At 36.7% G+C, this 24,890-nt stretch overlaps 7 protein-coding genes, 1 non-coding gene and 2 pseudogenes across 13 annotated transcripts; 3 read left to right on the top strand and 7 right to left on the bottom strand.

Annotated features, from left to right (window-relative positions):
* The first annotated feature begins 2,257 nt into the window (after positions 1–2,257).
* Positions 2,258–3,154, top strand: LOC105969989 (uncharacterized). Its single transcript, XM_012994762.2, has one exon. The coding sequence runs from the start codon at positions 2,392–2,394 to the stop codon at positions 2,995–2,997; it is 606 nt and encodes a 201-aa protein (XP_012850216.2). The 5' UTR covers positions 2,258–2,391; the 3' UTR covers positions 2,998–3,154.
* Positions 3,155–3,801: 647 nt separating this feature from the next.
* LOC105967895 (putative CCR4-associated factor 1 homolog 11) lies at positions 3,802–5,128 on the bottom strand. Its single transcript, XR_016030966.1, has one exon. It is a non-coding gene; the product is annotated as a putative CCR4-associated factor 1 homolog 11 (transcript).
* Positions 5,129–6,397: 1,269 nt separating this feature from the next.
* Positions 6,398–8,618, top strand: LOC105967903 (V-type proton ATPase subunit E). The gene is made up of 6 exons (XM_012992495.2): positions 6,398–6,646; positions 6,741–6,841; positions 7,160–7,316; positions 7,572–7,765; positions 7,875–7,974; positions 8,251–8,618. Exons 1-6 carry the CDS (start codon positions 6,545–6,547, stop codon positions 8,284–8,286), a joined length of 690 nt encoding a protein of 229 aa, XP_012847949.2. The 5' UTR covers positions 6,398–6,544; the 3' UTR covers positions 8,287–8,618.
* A 1,560-nt stretch (positions 8,619–10,178) lies between these two features.
* Positions 10,179–10,679, top strand: LOC148771365 (splicing factor Cactin-like). The gene has a single exon (XM_088817608.1). It carries the CDS (start codon positions 10,179–10,181, stop codon positions 10,677–10,679), a length of 501 nt encoding a protein of 166 aa, XP_088673734.1.
* Positions 10,680–11,225: 546 nt separating this feature from the next.
* On the bottom strand, positions 11,226–14,618 carry LOC105970182 (zinc finger (C2H2 type) family protein). Of its 4 annotated transcripts, none has more exons than XR_016030962.1 (4): positions 14,487–14,618; positions 13,145–14,359; positions 11,807–13,045; positions 11,226–11,718 (listed from the first exon to the last, which is right to left on the bottom strand). XR_016030962.1 is itself a non-coding variant. In XM_088817303.1 (2 exons), exon 2 carries the CDS (start codon positions 14,341–14,343, stop codon positions 13,285–13,287), a length of 1,059 nt encoding a protein of 352 aa, XP_088673429.1. In that variant the 5' UTR covers positions 14,344–14,359; positions 14,450–14,564; the 3' UTR covers positions 13,280–13,284. The 4 variants fall into 4 exon arrangements, 1 of the variants encoding a protein (XP_088673429.1); XR_016030963.1 differs by having other exon boundaries at positions 12,963–13,045; XR_016030961.1 differs by having other exon boundaries at positions 12,963–14,359.
* On the bottom strand, positions 11,401–11,715 carry LOC148771364 (protein GL2-INTERACTING REPRESSOR 1 pseudogene; annotated as a pseudogene).
* Positions 14,619–15,548: 930 nt separating the features above from the next.
* On the bottom strand, positions 15,549–17,544 carry LOC105969952 (hypothetical protein). Of its 3 annotated transcripts, XM_088817302.1 has the most exons (4): positions 17,260–17,512; positions 17,146–17,184; positions 16,687–16,869; positions 15,549–15,888 (listed from the first exon to the last, which is right to left on the bottom strand). In XM_088817302.1, the coding sequence occupies exons 3-4, from the start codon at positions 16,843–16,845 to the stop codon at positions 15,721–15,723; spliced, it is 327 nt and encodes a 108-aa protein (XP_088673428.1). In that variant the 5' UTR covers positions 16,846–16,869; positions 17,146–17,184; positions 17,260–17,512; the 3' UTR covers positions 15,549–15,720. The 3 variants fall into 3 exon arrangements, with proteins under 3 accessions (XP_088673428.1, XP_012850174.1, XP_088673427.1); XM_012994720.2 differs by lacking the exon at positions 17,146–17,184 and having other exon boundaries at positions 17,260–17,544; XM_088817301.1 differs by lacking the exon at positions 17,146–17,184 and having other exon boundaries at positions 17,264–17,406.
* Positions 17,545–18,198: 654 nt separating this feature from the next.
* LOC105969945 (borneol dehydrogenase, mitochondrial pseudogene) lies at positions 18,199–18,987 on the bottom strand (annotated as a pseudogene).
* Positions 18,988–20,922: 1,935 nt separating this feature from the next.
* On the bottom strand, positions 20,923–22,438 carry LOC105970120 (secoisolariciresinol dehydrogenase). Its single transcript, XM_012994915.2, has 2 exons — positions 22,149–22,438; positions 20,923–21,821 (listed from the first exon to the last, which is right to left on the bottom strand). The coding sequence occupies exons 1-2, from the start codon at positions 22,184–22,186 to the stop codon at positions 21,050–21,052; spliced, it is 810 nt and encodes a 269-aa protein (XP_012850369.1). The 5' UTR covers positions 22,187–22,438; the 3' UTR covers positions 20,923–21,049.
* Positions 22,439–23,069: 631 nt separating this feature from the next.
* On the bottom strand, positions 23,070–24,798 carry LOC105970119 (NAC domain-containing protein 89). The gene is made up of 4 exons (XM_012994913.2): positions 24,558–24,798; positions 24,082–24,335; positions 23,736–23,993; positions 23,070–23,631 (listed from the first exon to the last, which is right to left on the bottom strand). The coding sequence occupies exons 1-4, from the start codon at positions 24,796–24,798 to the stop codon at positions 23,224–23,226; spliced, it is 1,161 nt and encodes a 386-aa protein (XP_012850367.1). The 3' UTR covers positions 23,070–23,223.
* Positions 24,799–24,890: the final 92 nt, after the last annotated feature.

Raw genomic sequence — 24,890 nt, 5'->3', positions numbered from 1 at the left:
TGATGAGTTTGCATCTCTAAAATGTTGGGCTAATGATTTACATCAATTTAATGTTACAAATTCCATTTAATTCTTCTGCACCTAAATTGTGTTAATGGAGTATACTTATCACATGGCAATGACCTTTTCTTCGCCTAATCTATCAAACTTTTCCACTATTGTAATTAATCAATTTACATATTGGAACCAATGTATATATATTACTTTATTTATTCTATAATATCTGACACTTTAAATTTCTAACATTGTATTAATTACTTAATTTTCAGTTTATACAATTATTAATTCTTTCCAACACTTTTTTTTAAACTTATTTTTCTCGCTTAGTCATTATGAGTTAAATTTTACTAAAATCAAGACACATTTAACAAAACTACTTAATCCTTATGCAAAATTACAAAACGATGATTAGAAAGGAACGGAGGAAGTATATTGATGGAAAACGACACTTAATTAAGAACTTACATTGCTTAAATCTCAATTTAATAGTTAGTCATTAGTCTAATGAAATTAAACTTGGGAACATGGCTATTGTGTGTAATTATTATAGGGTTTGGAGAAATGTTAACCTAATTACCTAATAATGAGGTATACTAAACAATAGGATACGATTGCTCAAAATACAAGATTAATGTCATTATTAGACTTGCTTAAGTACACAAAACAACACCTGATGTAACACAACGAGTGGTTTGGAAACGTAGATGTATACAAGTAAGTGTGCATTATTGGGTTTTTTGCAAAATCTACCCCTGTGAAATCTCTAATTGTTAAAAACTCCATCGTGTTAAAATAATTAGCAACGACCCCCCCTGTTAAAATAAGTCAAAGGCAAAAAAATCCCTAACAGCTCATTGTATAATGCACGCGCGACTTGTGCGTGTAGGAGTATTTGTTTTTACTTGAAAATTCGAAAATACCCTCGGATTGTTTTGTAAAAAAATAAATCCAATCTGATTTAAATATAAATAATCCAAAACTTTGGATCAAATTGCAATTTTTAAAAAAATTTAGATGAAGAAAAATAAATTGCGTCTTCCCCAAATTATTCTCCCCCATTTACGACGACCAACAAACTCCGACGACCACCACCACCAACAAACTCCGACGGCCACCATCACCAGCAAACTCCGACGGCCACCACCATTAGCAAAATCCGACGACCACCACCACCAGCAAACTCCCACCACCGGCAATCACCTCGTCAAGCTATCGGCTCCAAATAGAGAGAAAAAACATGTCTTCCTCAAAATTCTTCTTCTTCCCATTGAAATCACCACCACCAACAAACTCACAACACCACCTCCGGGCTCCGGCAATCACCTTTTCACGCCGCCGCCGCCGCTGCTACCCCTTCCTTCCACCGGCAAATTCTCAAAATCCCCGCCCCCCTATCTATCTCCCATGTCAGCCACCTTTACTTGAGATTTGATTGTGGCGAAATGTGAGGCATGAACATTGAAGAATCACCATTATTTTTTTCACAGTATTGGAGAAGAGGGACCTCGATTGGAGAAGAAGACATTGGGTTTGGTTTGTTGCAAACAATTGTTATTTGCGTTTTGTTATGTTTTTTTTTTTTTTTTTTTTTCTTTTTTTTTTGCCTTATCTTTGTAAGGGTAGTTCAGCCATTTCATATAAATCAACATTTAATTTCGAAACAGGGACCGGTGTGCTTTGAAAAATACAATATAGTGGGTTTTTTGCTAATATTTTTAATATGAGGTGTTTTTCACCAATTAAAAATAACACAGGGGGGTGTGTGCTATTAGCTCGTACATTATTATGTGTAGATCAATAGTTCAAGATCAGCCTGTCTATTTCTCGAGATGTACTATTTACAAAACCCTTTTTTTGACCGCATTATTTCATTTAGACATAGCATAATTACAAAAATAATAATAGGAGCTCAATTTGTAGATATGTAACAACATCCAAATGCCAAAGTCCAAAACTACATGTGCCTTGTTTTTTAGCATTTCACCTAAATTACACAACAATTATTACTCTATGAAAGTATACGTAACTACTTAATTTTTTCATTTATATTATATATAGAGTCAATTATTGTCTCTCTCATAATAAAATTGTTATTTAATTATGATTTTAAAGAGATTTTAAAATGTCAAATAGCTTTTCTTAAAGGGAAAAAAGATGGGCCTTTCAAATTATCAATCTTAAATTCCATATTTATAAATATGCTATATTTTACTCCAACTTATTTATTATATGATTATTATAATATCCATCATTTAAATCATTTATCCTATTATTATTACCTATATATAAGTGCAACAAGACCTTTCTTGGATTATTATACTTTCTCTCTTTTCACGGCAAATTTGATCAACCACAACCATCACGCGCCACCGTAGCACCACCACCTCCGGCATGTCTTCCGGCAAGATACGAAAATTTACGAGCATTTTCTCAGCAAACGGAGGCTGTAGCGGATGCGGGTCGAACTCCGCAGACAGTATAATCGAACCCAAACCCCTATCCAAGATCTCCTTCTCCGATCAAAACCCCAGCCGCCGCCGCCCATCTTCTTCGGACAGCTTCTCGTGGAGATACGGCGGCAGCTGCCGGAAGTCCGCCGCCGTCGACGGCGACGAGGACCGATCTTCCACCACCTTCTCCCTCACCATCGACGACACCTCCCCGGCCGGCCATTACTGCCCTGAAAAACAGCAACAACACGACGATCGCAACAAGTGCCCGAAAATCAAGGACAGCTTCGCCGTCGTCAAAGAATCCGACGACCCATACCAAGATTTCCGGCAATCGATGCTTCAGATGATCTTCGAGAAAGAAATCTACACGAGAAACGATCTCCAGCAGCTTCTTGACTGTTTTCTGCAGCTGAATTCCTCTCGCTACCACGAAGTCATCGTTCGAGCTTTCATGGAGATTTGGAATGGTGGTGTTCCGGACGCCGCCGCCGCGGACGGCGGCGGAGAGGCGGCTCCGCCGTGTTCCTCCACTGAGTTCACGTGAGAACGCACCAAGTGAGATCGAGAATTAGCTACGCACACGTGTGTGGGGTTTGGGGTTGGCCACGTGAAGACATTAAATTCAGAGGTGGGGGATGAAATATACAGTGCAAATTAATTAAATTTGACAGGAAAAGAGTTGTATCAGTTTTCTGGCGGAAAACATGGAGGTGGAATTCAATGCAGTCGTTTAATTCTGAAAAAAATTGGAATGTATATATATATATATATATATATATATATATATATATATATATATATATATATATATATATATATGAAAGCATTTACTGTGTGTAGTTGCCATTGATCATGTAGTTGACTGTTAGTGTTTTTCGTTATTTACTCCGAGTGAATTTGTTCTGTAAATTTGATTAAACAATTACATTTTAAATACATCCGATACAAATAATCAGGTGTAGCAAACTAGCAACTAATTAGTTCATGTGTTCTTCATTAATTTTCGTTCTAGTTTCCTTTTATATATCTTGATTTGATTTGGAATTTGTATAGCACGTACGGAACCTTCAAGACATCTGACGGATATCTTATAAGGTATTTTGTAATTTTTAAAAAGTTAAAAACATGTTTGAATAGCAAATTTTCAAATATTTTTGTTGTTTCTCTAATAATTTATATGCTTTAATGATCAGTTGCAAATTAATACTTCATAGCAAAATTTATTTTCAATATGTTGCTATAAAAATATATAAAAAGAATTTATATATAAATAAAAATTTATGCATATTTATATAGAATATTTAAAAATACACCCCTATACTTTTAATATTTACAAGTTTTCGTGGTAGAATTAAGAATTTCACATTGATAAATCATAAAGAATAGTTTATTTTAATTTATCATTAATAAATGATTTTTAAATTATAAACAAATGAATAATTATCCTAAAAATCCGGGAGCGATTTGTTTAGTAAACTTCTAATCCAAACAACACACCGGCGTATTTCTCATGCTTGCGCTCCACAAAATACACCTCCGTCATCTTCTGAAACGCATGCCACGTAAGCAAGCTATCCGACCCGGCCTGGTGGCATTTCCCGACGACCCGGTTCACGTTCAAACTCCGGGCCACCCGGTCCAACCCGCCATACAAGCTGTCGCAGAACCGGATCATATGCTTCACGTCGTAGACGTTGTTCCCGAAGAGCACCCTGAGAACCCCGTGAAACTCCACCAGCGTTCGGGGCAGCGAGCGGCGCGTGAGGATCTTCACCAGGTACCCGAAGTCGTACGCGCTGTGGAAAGTCACCCAGCTGACGGCGTCGTTGCACACCAGCCCGGAGCACATCATCCGCTCCGCGAACCGCGCCGACGCGATCCCGGCGGCGCGGTGCCTCTCGAAGTCGATCCCGTGGGCCCTCAGCAGCTCGATCGAGTCCGGCGCGTGCGGATCACGCGCCACGTCGAAGTCGGAGAAGTTGAACTGCCAGATGCAGCTCTCGCCGGATCCGAGATCGGCGAGGTTTCCGGCGGCGTCGGAGAGCGTGAGTCCTAGCTGGATGAGGTTCAGAGCGTCGACGTTGCGCTTCATCATCCGGTAGTTATCGGAAGGCGAGGGTCTCCGCGGCGGCGGAACTGGTCCACGGCGGCGAGGGTTTGAGTTCATCGGCGCCGGCGCCGGCTTAAAAATAACTCCGGGAAACTCCGTATCCATCGAGACAAACGGGTAACGATCGACGAGATCGGAGATGAGCTCGAATTCGGAGTCTAGATTGTGGGACCACACTTCTCGGATTTTTATAGGTTTTGTAATAAAATCATCACTGTTAATAGAAGGCATGTTTGGGAAATAGATATATATTAATTAAAAAAACAAAAAAGAAAAAGAAAATATAAAACTGGATAATTGAGTACTGAATTAGTGAGGAAGAGAGATGCAGTTTTTATATGTGATCAAAGTTCAGAACAAAGAAGAAGGCTGGAAAGTGTGGGGGGGATGAACAAATAATTGTGGTAATTAACACCATTAATTAAATCGAAAAGAACTTCAGTTCAGACAAAAGCGTGATTAATTAATTAACATTAATTAATTAAGAAGAAGATTAATGTACGTGTTTGAACGCGTTTGATTAGTTTGACTGAAACACGAGAAAAATGGAGTGATGTTACTAAATGGTGACTCGGGAAAGAGAGAGGAGACTCGGTCTAAATACGGCTGCTAAATAATGGGGGGAGAAGTCAATATTTTCAATTTTTTTGGGGGGCAGAAGTCAATATTTTTTAATTTAAAAATTGTTGCTTACTTATTTCCATTATTGTTCTTAAATTTAGCATTTTGTGTTTGACGGTTCAAATAATTTCGCACGTTCTTTTTTTGATGGAGTATTTTATAACTGATTGCTCGTGCTTTAAATCATCGACATCAAAAAAGTTAATAAAAACTATATATTATTAGCTTATGCCTTATACAATGATTAATTAATCGTTAACCAAAATCAAATCTTTCAACTCATAAGTTGAAACTTCGCTTGCTTCAACAGTGAAGACACTTTCAATCTAATTTGACTTGACTTTTAATCACAGCTTATTTTAGTGGATTAAATTGGGAAAATTACACTTCACACCACTCAAGTTTATCTAAATTCCACATTTGGCCTCCCATAGTCATAAGAAATAGATTTAGTCCCTCATATTTCAATAATTTAATACTTTTAGTCATTTTTGTTAATTTTTTGTTAGTACTAACGGAATTAGGTATGTGTCCATCACACGCTTAACAACTGAAGGACTAACGATAAATTGACGAAAATGACAAAAAATATCAAGTTGTTGAAATATAAGGGACCGAATGTGTTTTTTGGTGAACATGGAGGACCAAATGTGAAACTCGTGTAAACTTGAGAGACGAAAATTGTAATGTTAACGGACTAAGTAATTTTGCTCGATTTATAATTAAGGGTAAATTACGAAAACCCCCTAAACTTAGATTAAATTACAAAAAAACACCTCCACTTATTTGTAATTACCAAAAATCCCCTAAAGTTTGTTTCCGTCTTACACCAAACCCTTACATTGTGATTTTCACGATTTTTTTTATTATAGGGAATAGACTTTACACAATTTCAGAAATAGACTGTACACATTTTCTGTTAAAAAAACTCGACCAACAGTTAATCAGAAGGGGATTTTGGTTATCACAGATAGGTGGGTGTATTTTTCGTTATTTAGCCTAAGTTCAGGGGGGCTTTGGTAATGTACCCTATAATTATTAATTATGAATTTGAGCCTTTTTCTAGTTATTGGGCCGATTTCTGTTAATGGGCGTGGGTTTTCATGTCAATTAAACCAGTCACGATTTATTTAATTTTTTTATACATTTCGAGTCCAACAAGAGTTTCGTAAATAAAAAACGTAGATGCAGGTAAAACACGATTTTAAAAATCAAAAGATCATTTTATTTATTTAAACGAAAAAAAGACAAAAACTGTTACCATCTGTCTCACGAGTCCCGACCTTCTTCAAAAATTCATCATCGATAAAGAACAAAAAAAACCCAAACCCGTTTTTCAGAAACCCGATTCGAATCCAAGATGAACGACACCGACGTTTCGAAGCAGATCCAGCAGATGGTCCGCTTCATCCGTCAAGAAGCTGAGGAAAAGGCCAACGAGATCTCCGTCTCCGCCGAAGAAGTACGAATTCCCTGTTACCTAATCGGCGTTTTCCCCTAATTTTTTTTTTCGCAATTTTTTGGGGCTGATCCGATTTTTTTATTTGTTTGTGTAGGAATTCAATATCGAGAAGCTGCAATTGGTGGAAGCTGAGAAGAAAAAGATCAGACAAGAGTACGAGCGCAAAGAGAAACAAGTTGAAGTCCGCAAAAAAATGTAAAATTTATCGTTTTTTTTTTTCGTCAAATTTATTTTTATTTTTCTCTGTTTTCTAATATGTGGACGATTGAAGCCAAATATTGAGCATTTCATCAAGTAACTTGATTATAGACGAGAATCTGATTAGAATCCCTAATCCCAATTGGGTAAATCCGTACATTGTAGGTGTCTCACTGATAATCGATGACGATGGATTTCATTATTTTCCGATTTTAAGTGGGGATCTAGATTTAAAATTGAGTGTGTATCGTATGATTTATCTGATTTTTCGGCTGTCATCTGATTAAAATTTCGATGAAATTCTATTTGTTTTAGTGAGTACTCAATGCAACTGAATGCTTCTCGAATCAAAGTCCTTCAAGCTCAAGACGATTTGGTCAATTCCATGAAGGAAGCTGCAGCAAAGGAGCTTTTGAATATTAGTGGAGACCATCGCAACTACAAACGCCTGCTTAAGGATCTCGTTGTTCAGGTACAAAACTGAATCCCGATAAATTGTGCGAATTTGATTAGGAACATTGCTTCTCTAATCAATAACCATAGCTTCATATTTAAAGTTTGATAATTTTGTATGTATCATGATGAAAAAATGATTAACCGGTGGCGGTGATTAATTTAAAGTTTCAATTCAATTAGGATACTTATCAATTTTCGACGACATTTAGTTGCCTTTATGTTTTTCGATTTCGGTTTGCTAAAAAAATGTGTATACATTGTTGCAACGTAGAGTTTGTTGAGGCTAAAAGAGCCATCGGTGTTATTGCGGTGTCGTAAAGAGGATTTACAGTTGGTTGAGTCTGTATTGGACTCGGCAAAGGGTGAGTATGCTGACAAGGCAAAAGTTCATGCACCTGAGATCATAGTCGACAATGTCCACCTTCCACCTGCTCCTTCGAATCAAAACGAACATGCCCGTTTCTGGTAATGAAATTCGGCTACCATAGATAAGAAGTTGTAGTAACTAAAGTAATGATGATTACTTAAATGTTTTACGACATATTGACGTTTTCTCTTGTTTTGGTTTTCTTAGCTCTGGTGGTGTGGTGTTGGCTTCGAGGGATGGGAAAATCGTGTTCGAGAACACTCTTGATGCTAGACTTGATGTTGTCTTCCGTAAAAAGTTGCCAGAGGTAAACTCTTTTCAACGTAACTTTTCTTAATTAACATACTCTTCGTAATTGTTGCAACTTTCTTTATATGCAACATTCTCAATCAATCCATGTCCAAATAGATATATCATAAGGAAATTGCTATTTAAAGGAAAAAGAAAAAAAGACGAAGGGAGTTAGTTACATGGGAGAAAATTCTCGAACATGTTTGATCGATCCAATTAGCTATATTTCAATCTGTTCGACTAGTGTAAGGGTGATCTTATTGACAATGTTACATTTTGTATATGATTGCAGATTCGCAAGAGTCTATTTAGTCAGATTGCTGCCTGATGATTTAGACCAGGTCCCACATTTTCGTGTCGTTTTAAGTCATTTTCAAGCTCATACGACTTTAAGTGGGCCCCATCGACCCTAGAGAAAAGTATCATCCGATGGGACAATTTTTCCGATTGCTTCCTCTGTTCCTTGTTTACTGTGGGCCTGAAGAACAGGCTGCTTCAAAATAACATCCATACATAGCTAGAGGGTGCAATAATTTCCGTTTTTTCGATTTTCTTTTTCCTTTAAATTTTATTTTAAACACGTTCAATAATTGTAAGCCGCGCGGAAGTGGTTTTTGTTTGCAACGACATAATAAATTAAGTCCAGAGATTTTTTATTTATTTTTAATATCCAATATACAATTACAGTATATCTTCAAAATAGTTAAATTCAATTTAGGTTTCATTGAAAAGAAAAGAAAAGGCCAAAAAAACAATAACTTGTATCTCTTAAAAAGATCAAATAACTTCTAAAAAATATACTATTTAATTTTCATATAGGGATTTATTATTTTTCGACCACTACCCGATAACATCTATTGTATATATGTCTCGTGCGAAGGTAAAATCCTGGCTTTTTCACCGAGCGAGAACAATTCGAATCGACATATAGGGCACGTTGGATTTTCGGAAAGCCACCGAAAAATACAGAATCCATGGAAGATATGCAAGCACGGCAATCGTATAGCTTGCGTCCCTTTCTTCAAACCCTTAATGCATACCGAACAACATATAATTTCTTCCTCGTCTAATAATCCAAAGAATGGATTATCATCTTCTTTTATAATCACCGATTTCACCCCGAAATTTTTATTCTCCTCCGTGGATTCCAATGCGAGCTTGCGTATGAACCCCAAACACCATTCCATGCGAAACTTCACGTTGTTCTCGTTCTCAACTATCCAGTCATGCAAAGGGTGTTTTCGTAATTGTAGGGGATTGCTTACTATTTCCTTTTCATCAAGTAGCAATTGTTTATATTCCTCCGGCGACACCTTCTCCGCTTTCCGGATGAAAAATTGCATGCATGGGCTTTTCCGACCAGCGGCGCAGTCTCTGGCAATCTTCGATAATCGGTAGGTGATGATTTCTTCTAGGGTTTCGTAAGTGGGGTCCGTCGGAAAGCCGTCGCATCCCCAGTGGATATTCTCGAGGGTGAATGGGATTCCAATTCTTTGGATTATTTCCGACAAAAAAGTATCCGGTTGGTTTTCGGAAAAGAGTTTTTGCAGTGGCTTTCGGAATCGGGACTTGCTTTGACTTTCCCAATGGATTAGCGACGGAGTCTCTTCTTCTCCTACACGATTCGTCGTGAGAAAGCCTGTCCAAACGGAGACATCGATTATTAATTCGTCATTGTCCTCCGAAATCATGTCGATTGATTTTGCGAACATGGTGACACACGTAGTTGAATAATTTGCCATTGATGATGACGTGTGCGTTTACGGAGAAATTTTTGAACACGAAAGAAAAGAAGAAGAAAGAAGAAAAAAAAAAAAAAAAGGAGATGCAATGCATAAAATTTATGTGCAGCACTTTGTGTGCTTATATAGACATGGACGTAGGTATAATTAGTAAATACCATAAATAAAGAATTCTACTTCTACTATCATACGTTGTAAAGAATCAAGATATTGCCCTAATAAAATTAAGTAAATAATCAAGAATTAAAATCAGTTTAAATTATTATTTAATTCGTTTTTTTTTTTTCCTTTTTTTAATATATTTAGTAGTCCTAATTTATTAAGGTTTTGACTTGATTAGGTCTTTATTACTTTTGAACATTATATATACATAGTAAGGGAAGTAGAAGAAACTAGGAATTTTTCAGGCTCAGCCAACAAACAATCAAAATCAAAGCAAATCAAACGAGAATCGGTTCTCACAAACCCCCGGGAGGAGATGACGTCATCCGGCGGCCAAAGTGACCGGAGTCGGAATTCCGACGAGCCGTCGAAGGAAGAGATTGCGGCATACATAGCTAATAAGGCTCAAGAAAATCACCCTTTTGATGATTCTAATATCAATGAAGCAATATCCGTGTGTCGGAAGAAGATCGATCGCGACGTCGCCGAAAGAGGCGTACTCGGCGACGAGTGCTTGTCCGAAAGGGCGAAGAAGAGGTGGAGGGAGAGGATGGACGACATCGAAAAGGCGAAAAGGAGAAGGGAAGAAAGAGCTATTCAGGACGAACAGAATGCACTCGCCGCGAGACAACGCGCCAAAGCCGCGTTCGACGAATTTGAGAAGAAAGAGAGGGGGTTTGAATTCGACCGGACGAAAATTAGGGCACAGATTCGGTTGCATAAAGGCCGTGGGAAACCGATTGATTTACTTATACTGAATCAACATCGCCTCGATTATCGGTTGGATGTAGAAAGTATGGCGTTGTTTAAGGAATAAGGAGGGTTTGACGGTCGGAGAGATTAAAGAGCTTCACGACGACGTAAAGATGCACCTTATACACTTGGAGTGTAAGGCAAAAACTCCCGAACATGTAATTAAGTATTGGGAGGCGCTTGATTTGCTCGTCTCCGTAAGAATATTGAAATCGAATATGTAGATGAAGACGAAGATGAAGAAGAAGAAGAAGATGAAGATGATTGATTCACCGCAAATAGTTTGTCCAAATTGTATGCATGGTTTTCGATTTGACAGCGTTGCATAAACCACAAAGGCTTTAACACGTGTGACAAACTCGATCTAGTTTGACGAGGGGATTCAAAACAGTGTTTATTGTTTATCATTGGAGTGGTGTACTCTTTTTTTGCTCTATGTACCATTGCTTCAATTTTTTTTTATACTTTATTGATTATTAATTATTAATAGAATTAATAATTTCCCATTGATAATTTATCATTAGCTTTTGTTTGTCAATTGATAATTTTCCAGATTAGGTTCAAGGCATGGTTGAGATACAATACAAAACCAACCATCCAAGGCAAACTCTTGAATAAAAAAATAAAAATAATAATAAATAAAAACTCTCAAAAACCCACAACAGCAAACAGAAAATCAGACCAAAGAAACCACAAAAAGGGTTTAAAATAAGCAAAAAAAAAAAATTGGTGAAAGAAACCCAAGAATTCAAAGGAAAATCAAATAAATCAAGATTATGCAGTTTTCATTTCTTGAATCCTCTGATCGACTCATCGTGCATGAAATCAAGCAAAACGGTGCTCTTACACTTGGGGCATTTCGGATCATCTTCGAATAACATAACATACATCAGGCATCGAGGGCACCCAACAAGTATCATGGTACCACTCTCAAAGCACACGGTCCCATCTGGGCTCGCTTCTCGCGACACACACGAGCTTCTCGGAGATATCTCCGTCGAAGAATACTCCGGTGACTGAATCATTTGTCGCTGATGATCCCTCGGTGGGGATAGCCTCAGTTGCAACTCAAGTTTCGGGCTCTCATCCTTGAAATTCATTTTCTGCAAATTCAAAAAAAAAAAAAAGTTGGTGTTACGATAACAAAAACGAACTCAATCGAACTAGTAAATTGAAAACAAGATTACATACCTTTTAAGAGGCAGACAAGAAACTATATAGTACTGGTATAAAATCTCGACTTTTTATTTTGTTTCACTGATGTTACCTTTTCATGCTTGTTAAAAAGGGGTTATATATAGAACTGAAAAAATATCGGAGATGTAAAACGACGAGGGGGTGTTATTTAATTCCGAGAATTGAATTATGAGTACCAACTAGAGAAATAGTATAATTACAGAAGCTACAAGAAAATGAGATGAACTGTATTAAAGATTATCAGTGTTTGGATCTCTAGCAATAAAAGGTATTGACTGTAATAGGAAGAAGAATCACAAGAAATTTGCTGGCAAAGTAAAAGTGTTCATTCAATTGTTGACATTGTTAGTTTAACATGATATTTACATTTAATGAGCAATTTAATTCCCATTAAATATTGGCAACTGCCCATTAATGTGAAAATTTGTGGTCCTTTACACATGAGAAATTATTTATTTATTTATTATCATTATTTTTTTTTTTTAATTTGGGTTAAATTAGTTAAAGAGGGCATTTTTTTTATTTCAAATTGTATCAAGTTATTACCTATTTAAATTAATTTAATAAGGAGCAACAAACAAGTTTGAATGTCTGATCAGTTGATGTACTAAGTAGCAATTAATGTGTTTAGGACCACAAATTTTCACATAAAAAGACATTCTTTACAGTGTTTTTATGACCAACCACTCTTACTAATGTTTTTTCTTCCCATTTTGCCCCTCAATACTCACATCATAATGAAGGTTGCTATTCTTCAGCAGTACTAACCAAGATTTATAAGTAGGTCATCAAAACCACACAGACACACAGTGAAGGAAAAGGAAAACACCAACTACCGATGCCAGAACAATTTAAATGAAACTTACTTCAACCAATTTCGCACCTTTCCCGTTGCCGAATATTAATACCTATCTTAAAAAAAACAACACCTTCTTCAATCTACACGGTGAAAGCCTTAATTAAGTTTGGTGGGACTCTTGTAGATTTCTAACGGCATTCATCAGCAAACGTAAAGTCTCGTCTATTCGGATTCATATAGTAGATAAATCTTATCCTACACAATTATATTCATGCCAATTTCCAAAAACGGATAAACGTGTGTGTATATGTATATATGCATATATATAAGCAAGAAAGATATTGAACTTACACTGGACAAAAGCTATCAGCACAAACATCAGATTGAAAAGCGACGAGTTAGCTCCGAGACTGTGAATCCAACGTCTTATTCAGCTACAAGAAAATGTACCGACACATAATTAGCACTGCCCCATTCCATTAAACCACATGCAGCTGAGATTAATTCTTTCGACAAAACCGAAATTTCCTCACATTTCGACTTCAAACAATTTGCTATCTCCTTTGTTCATTTATCACAATTTTTAATAAAATACGACCAAGATTTGTCACCCCTCACACCATTGCATATTCCCCTATGTTCGTTAATCGTTCCAAGATCTTTTCATATCGACTCATTTCTCCAATTCCCACCACTGACCATCATTCTCCTCCTCTTCCAACAAAGAACCAGATTCATCCGAACTAAACAATTCAAGATCCGATTTTTCACCATCAATTTCATCACAGTACAATTTTTTCTCCGTCTCGGGATCGTAATTCCACTCCAATCTCTGCAAAACATTTCTATCTTTCCATTTCCCAACAACCGATACAGCTTCCTTTTTAGCCTTCCCCATCATAATCTCCTGCCAAGAAAATGCAGCATCAGCGGTCCTTTTTAAAGCACCTTCATTACAATCACCCACAACCACCGTTTTCAAACACCTCAATTTCGCCTCCTTCAAAACCTCCACAAAATCGGAATCATCCGAAACAAGAACCAAACACTCAACCGTTCTCCGGTCCATCATATCCACCATTTGATTCCTCAGCGCCACGTCAGCAGCCTGCGGCTTGTCCGAAACCATCCTAACCCAAAAACCAGCCCGTTTCAACTCGTCCGCCAACCCGTACCCTACTTTAGGGATCAAAATATCCTTAGCAGCGTACTTATACTTATCCATCTTCATCGAATACTTCGCCACCATATCCACCCTCTTCTTTCCTCGAGCTGACTCGATCTTGTTCAAACGTTTCGTCTGCTCTCGTTCGTGGATTTGCTTGAAATGATTGATTCGCCTCTCGTTGCTGTAGAATCTCCTCCCGCAAACTCTGCATACGTAGGGCTCGTCGGGCTTGATTACGCCCATGGTTTCGAGCTCGTTCGACGCTCTCGTGTCCCTTCTTTGAGCCCTGATTGAAGGGGGAACATAGCTGAATGCATGGTGATTGGCGTAAGCGATCATGTATTTCACAAACCCGAATCTATGGGCGGCTAGCTTCAATTTTGTTGCTGCATCGTACGGTGGAAATGATTTTGGGGGCTTGTTATCCAAATCCCAAAAGATTGCAACATTGCTTTCGGTCTTCTGGTTTGATTCTGAAGTTAAATTTCTACACCCAATTATTCGGGTGTTTTTCAATAACTGGATTTTGTGGGAAGTAATCTGAGATTTGAATAAATTCAGCATACCCAGATGTTGTAATCTGATTTACAGAGGAAAAAAAAATCAGCGAAAATAGGATATCCTGAACAAGAATTTTATAAAACTCAGCTGAGAGAGAAGATAGCAGTACACTGTATAGAGCGTCTATATTTGATAATATTTTCTACCTTAGCCAGACAATGTCGTCGGCTCCCACGCGCCGCCGTAAAATAGCTGCCCACCGTCGCTGAAAGCTTGAATGAATCAGTAGCAATCGCGGATTAGCGTTAAGCAATCGATTAAAAATGAGGGTTCAATCCAATTGAATCGGTTCATTACCGAGTGACCCGACCCAGTTAATCAAAAGGGTAAATTACAACTACCTCCCCTGAGGTAAACTCTATTTACGAAAAGCCCCTTTATTGTTTAGAAATTATATTCAGCCCCCTGCAGTTTGTAAATATCTTACATACACCCCCTACAAAAGGGTGATAATGTAAGAAATCAACAAATTGCAGAGGGTGTATGTAATTTTCGACAAAACAGGGTTTTTTTGTAAATAAACCTTAACTGAGTGGGGTGGTTGTAATTTACCCTAATCAAAATCTCAATAGATTATTAAAAATAGGGTAAATTCCACTTTACCCCCTCGTACTCTGCCCGAGAATCACTTTACCCCTCGTACTCTCAATTTCATCGATTTACCCCCTGACTTGTACAATTTCCCAATAAAGCCCTCTCTGTCAACTTTTTTCAATTTTGACTTTGACGCCGTTTGGTCAAGAGTCAAAATATTGACGTAAATATTGATTTTTTTCGATTTTGACTCTCGATAATAGAAAAGATAAAGTTTCACACATTTATGTATTTTTTTCTTTGCACTGGGTGGAATCGATCAATTTTTGGGTCTTGATTTTTGCTGATTTTTGCTAAGTTAGGGCTTCAATTTGGGGATATCGTGGAAAGTAAAGTGGTGGGAGAAGAAGAAACGACAATATTGACGGAGAAGAAACGACGCGTTATAGGCAGTGGCAATTTTGTAATTTACAAAGTTGACCAAACGACATCAGAGTCAAAATCGACAAAAGTTGAAGGAGAGGGTTGTATTAGAAAATTGTACAAGTACAAGGGGGTAAATCGATGAAATTAAGAGTACAAGGGGGTAAAGTGATTCTCGGGCAGAGTACGACGGGGTAAAGTGGAATTTACCCTTAAAAATATGTATACAATCATGTAAATCTCACAAATGATTCAGATTCAGTGAAATTTTACTAAAGTCATATATAATATGTATCAGCAGCAGCAATTCGACAACATAGCACCACTAATTCTTTGGTAGCACAATAACTAAACTTTACAGAAAATTATTCCAAATAACAAAAATAGGAAAAATATAGCACAAATAGCAACGGGACGACAATTTCAGTCTTCGAGAATCTGCAGTTGTTCAAGCTCGATAATCTTTCCAGTCATAGAGCTGAGAGTGCTGTTTAATGTCTCGTTATTACTCCGGCATTGTTGCAGTTGTTCTTTAAGGCTCTGAACAAGCTCGTTCAATGTCTGGAGCTTCTTTTCTTGCGACAAGATAATCTGTACATAAACAACGTAAAATATACAAATATAAGATTAGCAGTACATGTAAAATTTCTGCTTTCGTAATGTTAAGAGATAAAACATAGACAGATACTTCGCAATATCATATCCAGTGGCGTATACCGCAATTTTGTTTTCGCGGGAGCCAAATATACTATTATTACTAAAACGACACCACGTCATAAGAGACAAGTTCAGTGTCAATGTAGAACTAAATATGAAAGGAGATATTATGACAATGACGAACTAAATATCTCGGATTACTTTAAGACTAATTTTGTTGATACCATCTTCGAGTGTTGCAATATTCGAAGATACAGGGCAATTTACAGAAACACAAAAAACTTAAAAAAAAAATCTCGTATTTAAGTACATTCAACAAATTAAAAAACTAGTGCAGCAACTAAAGAAACGAGACATATTAAGGTTACATATTGGGCTGCGTAGCATCAGAACACATGAACTTGGTACGAGAGTTTTGCTATATGCAACATCTGAGGCAAATCTTAAAACTAACTTACACAACACTACATCGTTTGCCAATACAGACAGTATATAAAGCGCACGAGCGTTCAATAGAAGCATTTGCATATAACTGAACTAGAAACGTAAACAAAAAGAAGTTGCTTCGGGTAGTAAACAAATCTCTCAAGTGTAATGTCGTTGAAACACATGTACAATGTAAAAAACAAGAAAAAAATCTTGAGCTATTTACACAATATAATTTTCACATAGAAATCGAGATGTAACGAAAATTTGCTACTGAATAATCAACCAAAAGATGAATGCATTTACCTTCTCTTTGACACTTTCTTCTCTTAGTGATATTTGCAGCTGCTTCTGAGACTGAGTATGAGTTGTTTCAGCATCACTCACTAACTGCTGCCTCCATTCGAACTGTGATGTGATAATCAATACCAGCAAAAGAAAAACAAGCAGCGTAGGCCTCGACATATCTTCTATATCCTTCGATTAAACCTAAACGAAAACGACGAGAAACAAAAATCATGAAAAATACAATCGCTACATGATCAATTGATTAATGGAAGTTTAATTGAACGAAAAATCCAAGTAATTAGATTCATATGTTGCCCTAATGACCTATTTCTTGCAATTCTTATCTTATCCCCCATTATCTACTAAATGAAAATAGAAACATAAAACCCTAATTCGGCGTTCAATTCAAGCAACCAAATTAGGGTTTGAGTGAACTCTAAAATTGAGCTCAAAATTAACCAAAAAACAATTAAATACCTAGCTTCGAATGCAATACTTCAGTTATTCGTTGATTTTCTACATCATAATTTAGAAAATCAGGTTCAAAAAAATTGTAATTACGAGTAAATTAATTAGAAAGAAAGAACTTACAGATAGATGAGGGATGAACTTTGACTTGAACAGCATCTAAGAAAATGGTTGGAGTCAAGAAATTTGAAGACGAGTTTTGCGCCGTTTGGTGATTTTGAAGGAAAAATCGCTGGTAACTGTTGTTTTCCGAGGAGAGATGAAAACGAAAGCAAACAATAAAGGTTATTTTGGTAATTTGCTTCCGCTTATCTTAACAAAATTCAGTAATGGCGGACGATTACTGAGAGAATTCTCTCTGGACTTTCTCTCTCACAACTTTGGTATTTAACTATTTTATTATTTTGTTATAACTTTATTGTTTTTTAATTCACCGAGCAATAGCTCACAGAAAACACGAAATATTTTAATTAATTTGAATTAAATTCAATTAATTAATTAATTTGAATTAAATTCAATTAATTAGATTTAATCCATTTATTTTATTAAAAATTGTGGTATTAATATAGTTTCTCAAATATATATTTAATTTATTGATATTTTTTTTACAAAATTAATATTATTGAATAATTATATTCAGTTGCGAGCTTTGATTTTTAAAGTTGGAATATAGTAAAGTAAATTTTATCAACTAATTATGTTATTAACTCCTATATTAAATAGAAACCAATAGTGACAATTGAAAGATGCACCTATATGTATTTATATATATATATTTTCCAATGTATAGTTCAAGAAAAGAAGAAAATATAATAATTTAAATTGCATTATAATTATCATTATGAACAAAATTAAATTCAATAAAAAGGCCCATTCATTTTTGGGCCCAAAATTTTGGGGGTTACATTTATTTATTTTGGGCTGTTATAAAGGAGAATATGAAACACTTCACTTAACCAGTAGCATACTTGAATTTGCAGCCCACATAATTAATTTATTGATTTATTCATTACAAAATAAATAAATGAAATAAAATAAATAATCCGTAATGACGTGGATTAATTAAGGATCAGCAAAAATGGAAAACCCATAATTCAAAACGGAAAACCCACCATCAACCACAAACGTTCACGTACTTTGATTCATCACCGGCCAAGTACAGCGCCGCCTCCGCCACGTCATCCTCCCTGAGAATATCCTCTCCTTTCAGGTTGGAGTACTCATCGCCGCCAAGTATTTCCTCGCCATCGGCGTCGGAACGGCGTACGGCGACACACAGTTCACGCGAATCCCGTGCCGCCCCAGTTCCACGGCGGAGTTCCTAGTCAGGCCCACCAGCCCGTGCTTCGAGCTGGTGTACGCGTGCGGGCCCATCCCGCCCACGACGGATGAGGAAACGCCCGCCGTCGATATGATGCTCCCCCGGCGGCGGTCGGAGATCATCTCTCCGGCGGCGTGCTTGATGCCCAGAAACGCGCCGACGAGGTTGACCCGGACGACGTGTTCGAAGTCCGACTGCTCGCTTTCGAGGATGCTGATTCTTGTCGGTGGGTGCTGCTCCGGCGGTGCCGGCGTTGTTGAACATGATGTCTATTGCCGTACCTGGCGACGGCGTTTTTTACGTCGGATTCTTTGGTGACGTACGTCACAGTGGACGAAAGTTCCGTTGATATCTTCGCAGACAATGTTTCCTAAGCAGTCTTGAACATCTGCTACCACTACTTTTGCTCCATGCTTGGAAAACAGTCGTGCGGCGCACGCGCCGATCCCACTTGCAGCGCCGGTTATTACAGCTACTTTGGGATGTTTGGTTTTATTTCCAAAACCAATTTCCTGTTTTATACTATTCATAAAACCGAGATCATGTTTGTTTCGTAATTTTATCTAGAAAATCCCATTTTTTCTTATCAATTTTTTACTGAAAATACACTATTCATACTTTTTTCAATTTTCAAACCTACTACTAACCTATATATTTTATTCCATCAACCCATTTCTCTCTCCTCATTAATATCTACATTATCTTCCCTCCCAATTTCTATATCTACTATTACTACTACTACTACTACTAATAATAATAATAATAATAATAATAATAATAATAATAATAATAATAGTAAATCGTTATATTCTACTTTTGCACGTACTTTCGTAGAGAAAACTCACAACAACCAAACATATTCTCATTTCTACACCTATATAAAACTAGAAATACCACTTCATCCAAACATATTCCCATTTTCTACACAAAAATTAATAATCTACTTTTTTCATCAGAAATTTTGAAAACTAGAAAATCCCATTAAAAACATAACCAAAAATCCCCTTTACCTTCCAACCTAAAAAGTCAATCAAAAGTCAAAACACAGACAAGACACTATTTATTAAATTTCATATTTTAACTGTTGAAATAATATTTGAAAAGATTTACAAAATTTATATGAGGCTCAAAATAATTAAATTTAAGTTCATATTGATAATATATAGTTAGGTATTTTGAGAAGATAAATAGATAATTATAAATATATAATTATTATTTTTTTTTAAGAATTATTTAAACTGCAAGAGGTGGCGTTTTTGTAATTTCAGAGTTTAGATCAAACAGTGTTAAGGTCAAATGTCTGACAACTAACATCGAGAGCCACATTAACACAATTTTTCAAGTACGGAGGGCAAATCGATTCCAATAAAAAATTAAAGAGGGTAAAATAATATCGAGCCAAAATACAAGGAGAATGTGAAATTTACCCTTCATTAATTTCTAAGACTAGGATAACAAAATAGGCATGCCAACACTATTACATAGCCTAGTATTAAATTGAAGGCATGCAGCTATTTTATACTATAGTAGACAATTGCATGTTCTATATATATATAGAACCACACTCCCAACTATATATTATCTAACAAACATGCCCCTCTAGAGATAAATTAAGGGATGTTAAATCAGTAAAATCGAACCGAAATTTCGTCGCGCCAATATTTTATACCATCTGCCGAACTGAATATACAATTTGATTCAGTAATATCAAAAAGTTAGTTTTACGGACATTATTATTTTTAACCTGATGAGGTAGTTGAACCAGGTCCGAAAATGAAACAAACTACTAAGCAAGGCTGTCCGAGAACACGTGTCTGCATCCCATTAACTAACTGCATATGGCAGTTGAATCGACTCTCAGTTCGCTGTCTTTTCGGTGTTTTTAGTTTATGGTTTTTGTTAGGTCGACCTACTTCTATAAGTTATGGTAATGATATATATATATATATATATATATATATATATATATATATATATATATATATATATTGGTGTAATGAATGGTGTTGGTAAAGCTGTATAAATAGGCAGTGTACATCTTTTTTGCCATAGCATGTGATGTTTTTCTTCTTCCTGTTTTACCATTTTGCCATTATCGTGTCAATTTTGCTGCTAGTGTTTAGTGTTAATTTTTTTTCTTGGAGACGAATGCAGATAAAATGTCTGTTTGAACTATGATAATTGGCAATTTAGCAACCAGCTACTTTCGTGCCAGTTTTCATGATAGTTTTATAAGGTTGCATTTGAATTTGAGGGGAAAAACAAATCAACACATCTTATGATATCATTAATAGAAACTTTTTTTTTTTTTTAACCGAATTGCATAAATTTTATGTAAAAATATTTAAAAGAAGGAATTAATGTAATTACCAAAACAATAGAGGTTTTTTTTCGTAATTTGACCATACCTCAGGGCTTGACCGTAATATGCCCAATAAACAATCTCTAAAAGATATAAGCCAAAATAAACAAAGATAAAAGTATTATTTTTTGGTCAACCCGGATATTTATTGAATTTACTCTACTAAAAGTCAAACAAAGTCCAATTATTTAATTAATTATGGCTACGAAAACCTAAAGAAAATATTGTTATTACCCAAACATTGAGAGAGATGAATTCGTAACACTAAAACCTCCATCCACAACCAAATTGCTCCCACTCACATACCTAGACTCGTCACTAGCTAAATACAAAACCGCCTGCGCCACATCCTCCGCCGTCAGATTCGACCCATCAAGATTCGAGTAAATATCAACCATCGGATCATCTTTATCTCTGCCCAAAGCCCCCCTCGACATTGGCGAAGCAAAAGCGTAAGGCGAGACGCAATTAACCCTAATCCCATAACGCCCTAATTCGACAGCCGTGTTCCTCGTCAGCCCTAAAACCGCGTGCTTCGAGCTCGTGTAAGCATGCGTGCATGCCCCACCAATAACCGAGCTCACACTCGCCGTGTTGATGATGGTCCCGCGGTGGGCCGGCTTCATGACACGGGCCGCGTGCTTGGTTCCTAGGAAGGTTCCGGTGATGTTGACATTAAGAACGCGCTCGAAGTCGGATTTGGTTTCTACGAGCATGTCTGTGTTCGTGGGCCCCATAACGCCCGCATTGTTGAACATGATGTCTAGCTTTCCGTGCTTGGAGATTGCTTCTTCGACAGCGTTTTCGACGTGGGATTCGTTTGTGATGTCGCAGTGGATGTACGATGCGGTTTGTGGGGATAGGGTTTTGCAGATCCGACGGCCGAGATCGTCTTGGACATCGGCTATCAAGATTTTAGCACCGTGCTCGTGGAAGAGTTTTGCGGTTGCGGATCCGAGGCGCCCGGCCCCACCCGTGATTAGGGCTACTTTCCCTTCCAATCTACCACCCAAAAAAAGAATCGAAAATAATAGTAATTACGAACATGATTAATTTTCAGCCATCTCATTTGTTAATTAATATATGTTATTAAGAATTGAGTAAGATCATGTTTGCTTGCTACTAACATACGTATTAAAAGCTCGACTTAACAGAAAATTAACAGCATTCGATCGACAAAGGGTACAAAAATTGACATGCATAAAAGCTAATAATTATCATTTCACAGGCGAAAAACATGATTTTTTATTTTTTATTTTTGTTTGTGATTTGTATATATGTAAGCTAGAAAATAGTCACAAAATTAAAGAATTTTATTATTGTGCTTACCTCTTAGCTACTGCAGATAGTAGTGAAGTGTTCGCCATCGGCTTAATTTGCTCGGACACCTTCTTCTTATCTTCAAAAGTACTTTTCTCTGAATGAAAAAGCACTTATCTCAACAGCTGTGGTGTGGTCACAATACATAATTTTCTACGATATTTATATAGGGTCTACACTAGTGACCAAATGATTTCTCTCGTCTCTGTCAGCAGTATTTTCATTCATTTTTCACTCCGATTTTTAAAAATTGATTATTTAAAAAAAACATTTTTCGGGCCGAGAAGCAAAAATTTGCACTAAATTCCAATTAAATTTCATTTAGGTTGCATGTATGTATCAGTCCACTATAGCTGATTATGACACATGCCAAACTATAGGAAAACGACATCTTACCCAATTTTCCTCTTACATCAAGATTCTCGATTTTACTAACGTCTCACGAAAACAGAATGCCTATGCAATTTTCGTGTTATAATGAAACAGCATAATTTTATTGCAGCAAAACTTAATTGATGGTAGGTAACAACTAATAGATTGTCAAATAATTAAAAATTTACGATCTAAAACCTCAACTTACGGCTGCGGAAGTTCTTCGAAACACGCACACTGTGGTTTTTCGGACATGACCCTCTTCCTCGTAAACCTTAAAAACCTGTACCAAATAATAATCTCGTATTAATTAATTAAAACCAATTATATAGCAAGAAGACGAGAACAATATATCTGCATTCTGTTTTTCTTTTTTTTCTTTTCTTGTGATACTAAATAAAACTCACTCTGCTTTTGAAGCTCAATGTATATGTTATCATACCGATGAAGCACGCATAAACGGGCCAAACGTACACCTGTCCAACACGATGCATACATAAAAATATAAAACGATTAATACAGAAAGCATGTAATAAATCGTCCAACGAGAATCAATCCTATGTCTTCACAAGTCCTTCCATTATATATATATTTATTCCACACACTGTTATGTTTTATAATTTACATCGAAACTATAATTACTTTTTACACATTTCAAGTATATATACATGTTCAAAACTCGTTTCCCTTTCTCGAAACTGTTCTTCAATATTTAGGGGATAATCTTTAACCAGAAATCTCTCGTGAAGAAAAAAATCAGTATCAGCAAAATCAGCACAACAAGAACCGCGAATAAGGACAAAGATCCACGTCTTGTCCGAGCACCGAAATCGAGGGAATCTTCGATCGGAATATCCTTTGCGGAAAATTTATGAATTTCGAAATTCTCTGGCTGATAAGATTCCACCCTTTGATTCCTTAGCCTGAGTCGCCGATTCGCTGTCCCCTGTGAAGATACTGAAGCTTCAGTTGATGGCTGATTCGACTTCATTTCGGATTTCTGTTTTAAGGTAACCACTCGTAGGGGTACGGCATTTTCGATCAACGAAGAATCTTCGTCTAACTTTATTATGTCATCTTTCATTATATCGGCATAACAATCCTCTTCCTTGTCATAACCCTGCAATAAGAAAAAAAATCGAACAAATTATAATTACCAATTAATAAGCCTCGTTAAGAAATTTTACGATAGTAAATAAAAAATTCAAATCGATCCAAACGAACCTTATTGTGGCTTGATTCCGAGGACCCTTTAGTAATTTTATCATCAGATTCGGAACCATTATCAACTTGCTCCACCGAATGAGAATTGTAACTGCTACTGCACTCCTTTGCCCCTTCGAGCATACCTATTTGTTCACCACTGGATAAATTTACTTCCGCCAGATCCAAATCCCTATCGCCAGGCGAGTTCCTTCTTGCATTGTCATCGTTGAGATGAAAGTCCCTGTTCTTCCGAAGGCGACACACTACCATAGCATCCTAAATAAAGTAACCAGAAAAAAAATGTCGATTACGATCATTTATAACCATCTATTTGAACTAAAATAAAGTGAAAATTTTTACTCACATCGGATTTTTCGCTCGTACAATACTCGTGCATTATCCATTCGGTCCTTTGCCCTTTCGGGGCCCGGCCCGTATGGAACACTAGAGTCCTCTTTGTTCCGATCAGATTCGAGCCCGATTTTACACCTCGCTCTTTCCCGGTTGCTTTCCAGTAACCGAATTCGGTCGCCCTTTTACTTTGGGACCCGTTCGGGTACTTCCTTCCCCGGGGAGAAAAGAAGAACCACTCGTTGTCCGATTCGATCACAGCTTGAGCTGATTTCCGGTTCAATCAATAACATATTAATCCTTAATCCCAATTAAAAAATGCAGCTAAATAGATTTCGAAAGCACAAACTACAAACCCTCATCCCATCTCCTGATCTCCATTATCACACACAAACACACACACACACACACACACACACACAAATATGCATATATTTACAGTAAAAGAAAATTGTCTGAAAATTTAAGGAGAAAAAAAGAAGGGGGAACCTGGTAAATCCCAAGGCTCGTGTCTACAAATATCAACCTCGGGAATAACTTCAACTTCTTCATCAAACCCTAGAAGCTTCTTCTTCAGATAATACTGAATCAATTCCTCGTCGGTCGGAGAAAATCGGAAACCGGGAAACAGAGAAGAAGCTTCTGCTAAAGAAATTTCCATGGAGATATTATTACCAGCGTTTCTTGAAACTGGAAAAGTAACCAGCTCTGCCTCATTGTCTGCACCCATCTCTTTTCAATTTTCAACAAAATTAAAGAAACCCTTTTTCCGCACGTTTCTGAAATTAATTGCGAAGAAAAGAACAGATTCTCAGGTGAGAA

This window comes from Erythranthe guttata, chromosome 4 (assembly GCF_056151865.1).
Source record: "Erythranthe guttata isolate IM_541 chromosome 4, IM_541, whole genome shotgun sequence".
NCBI lineage: Eukaryota > Viridiplantae > Streptophyta > Magnoliopsida > Lamiales > Phrymaceae > Erythranthe > Erythranthe guttata.
This window is presented reverse-complemented; position numbering and strand designations above follow the sequence as displayed.

Coding starts and splice junctions, on each gene's coding strand:
- LOC105969989 (XM_012994762.2), top strand. CDS start 2,392: ATGTCTTCCGGCAAGATACGAAAATTTACGAGCATTTTCTCAGCAAAC.
- LOC105969952 (XM_012994720.2), bottom strand. CDS start 16,845: ATGTCGAGGCCTACGCTGCTTGTTTTTCTTTTGCTGGTATTGATTATC. Junction 15,889..16,686: donor AAGAAAGTGTCAAAGAGAAG/GTAAATGCATTC, acceptor GTTTATGTACAG/ATTATCTTGTCGCAAGAAAA.
- LOC105970120 (XM_012994915.2), bottom strand. CDS start 22,186: ATGGCGAACACTTCACTACTATCTGCAGTAGCTAAGAG. Junction 21,822..22,148: donor CTATCTGCAGTAGCTAAGAG/GTAAGCACAATA, acceptor TTTGGGTGGTAG/ATTGGAAGGGAAAGTAGCCC.
- LOC105970182 (XM_088817303.1), bottom strand. CDS start 14,343: ATGCTGAATTTATTCAAATCTCAGATTACTTCCCACAAAATCCAGTTA.
- LOC105970119 (XM_012994913.2), bottom strand. CDS start 24,798: ATGGGTGCAGACAATGAGGCAGAGCTGGTTACTTTTCCAGTTTCAAGA. Junction 24,336..24,557: donor CGAGCCTTGGGATTTACCAG/GTTCCCCCTTCT, acceptor ACCGGAAATCAG/CTCAAGCTGTGATCGAATCG. Junction 23,994..24,081: donor GTACGAGCGAAAAATCCGAT/GTGAGTAAAAAT, acceptor TACTTTATTTAG/GATGCTATGGTAGTGTGTCG.
- LOC105967903 (XM_012992495.2), top strand. CDS start 6,545: ATGAACGACACCGACGTTTCGAAGCAGATCCAGCAGATGGTCCGCTTC. Junction 6,842..7,159: donor GTTGAAGTCCGCAAAAAAAT/GTAAAATTTATC, acceptor TATTTGTTTTAG/TGAGTACTCAATGCAACTGA. Junction 7,317..7,571: donor TTAAGGATCTCGTTGTTCAG/GTACAAAACTGA, acceptor GTTGCAACGTAG/AGTTTGTTGAGGCTAAAAGA.
- LOC148771365 (XM_088817608.1), top strand. CDS start 10,179: ATGACGTCATCCGGCGGCCAAAGTGACCGGAGTCGGAATTCCGACGAG.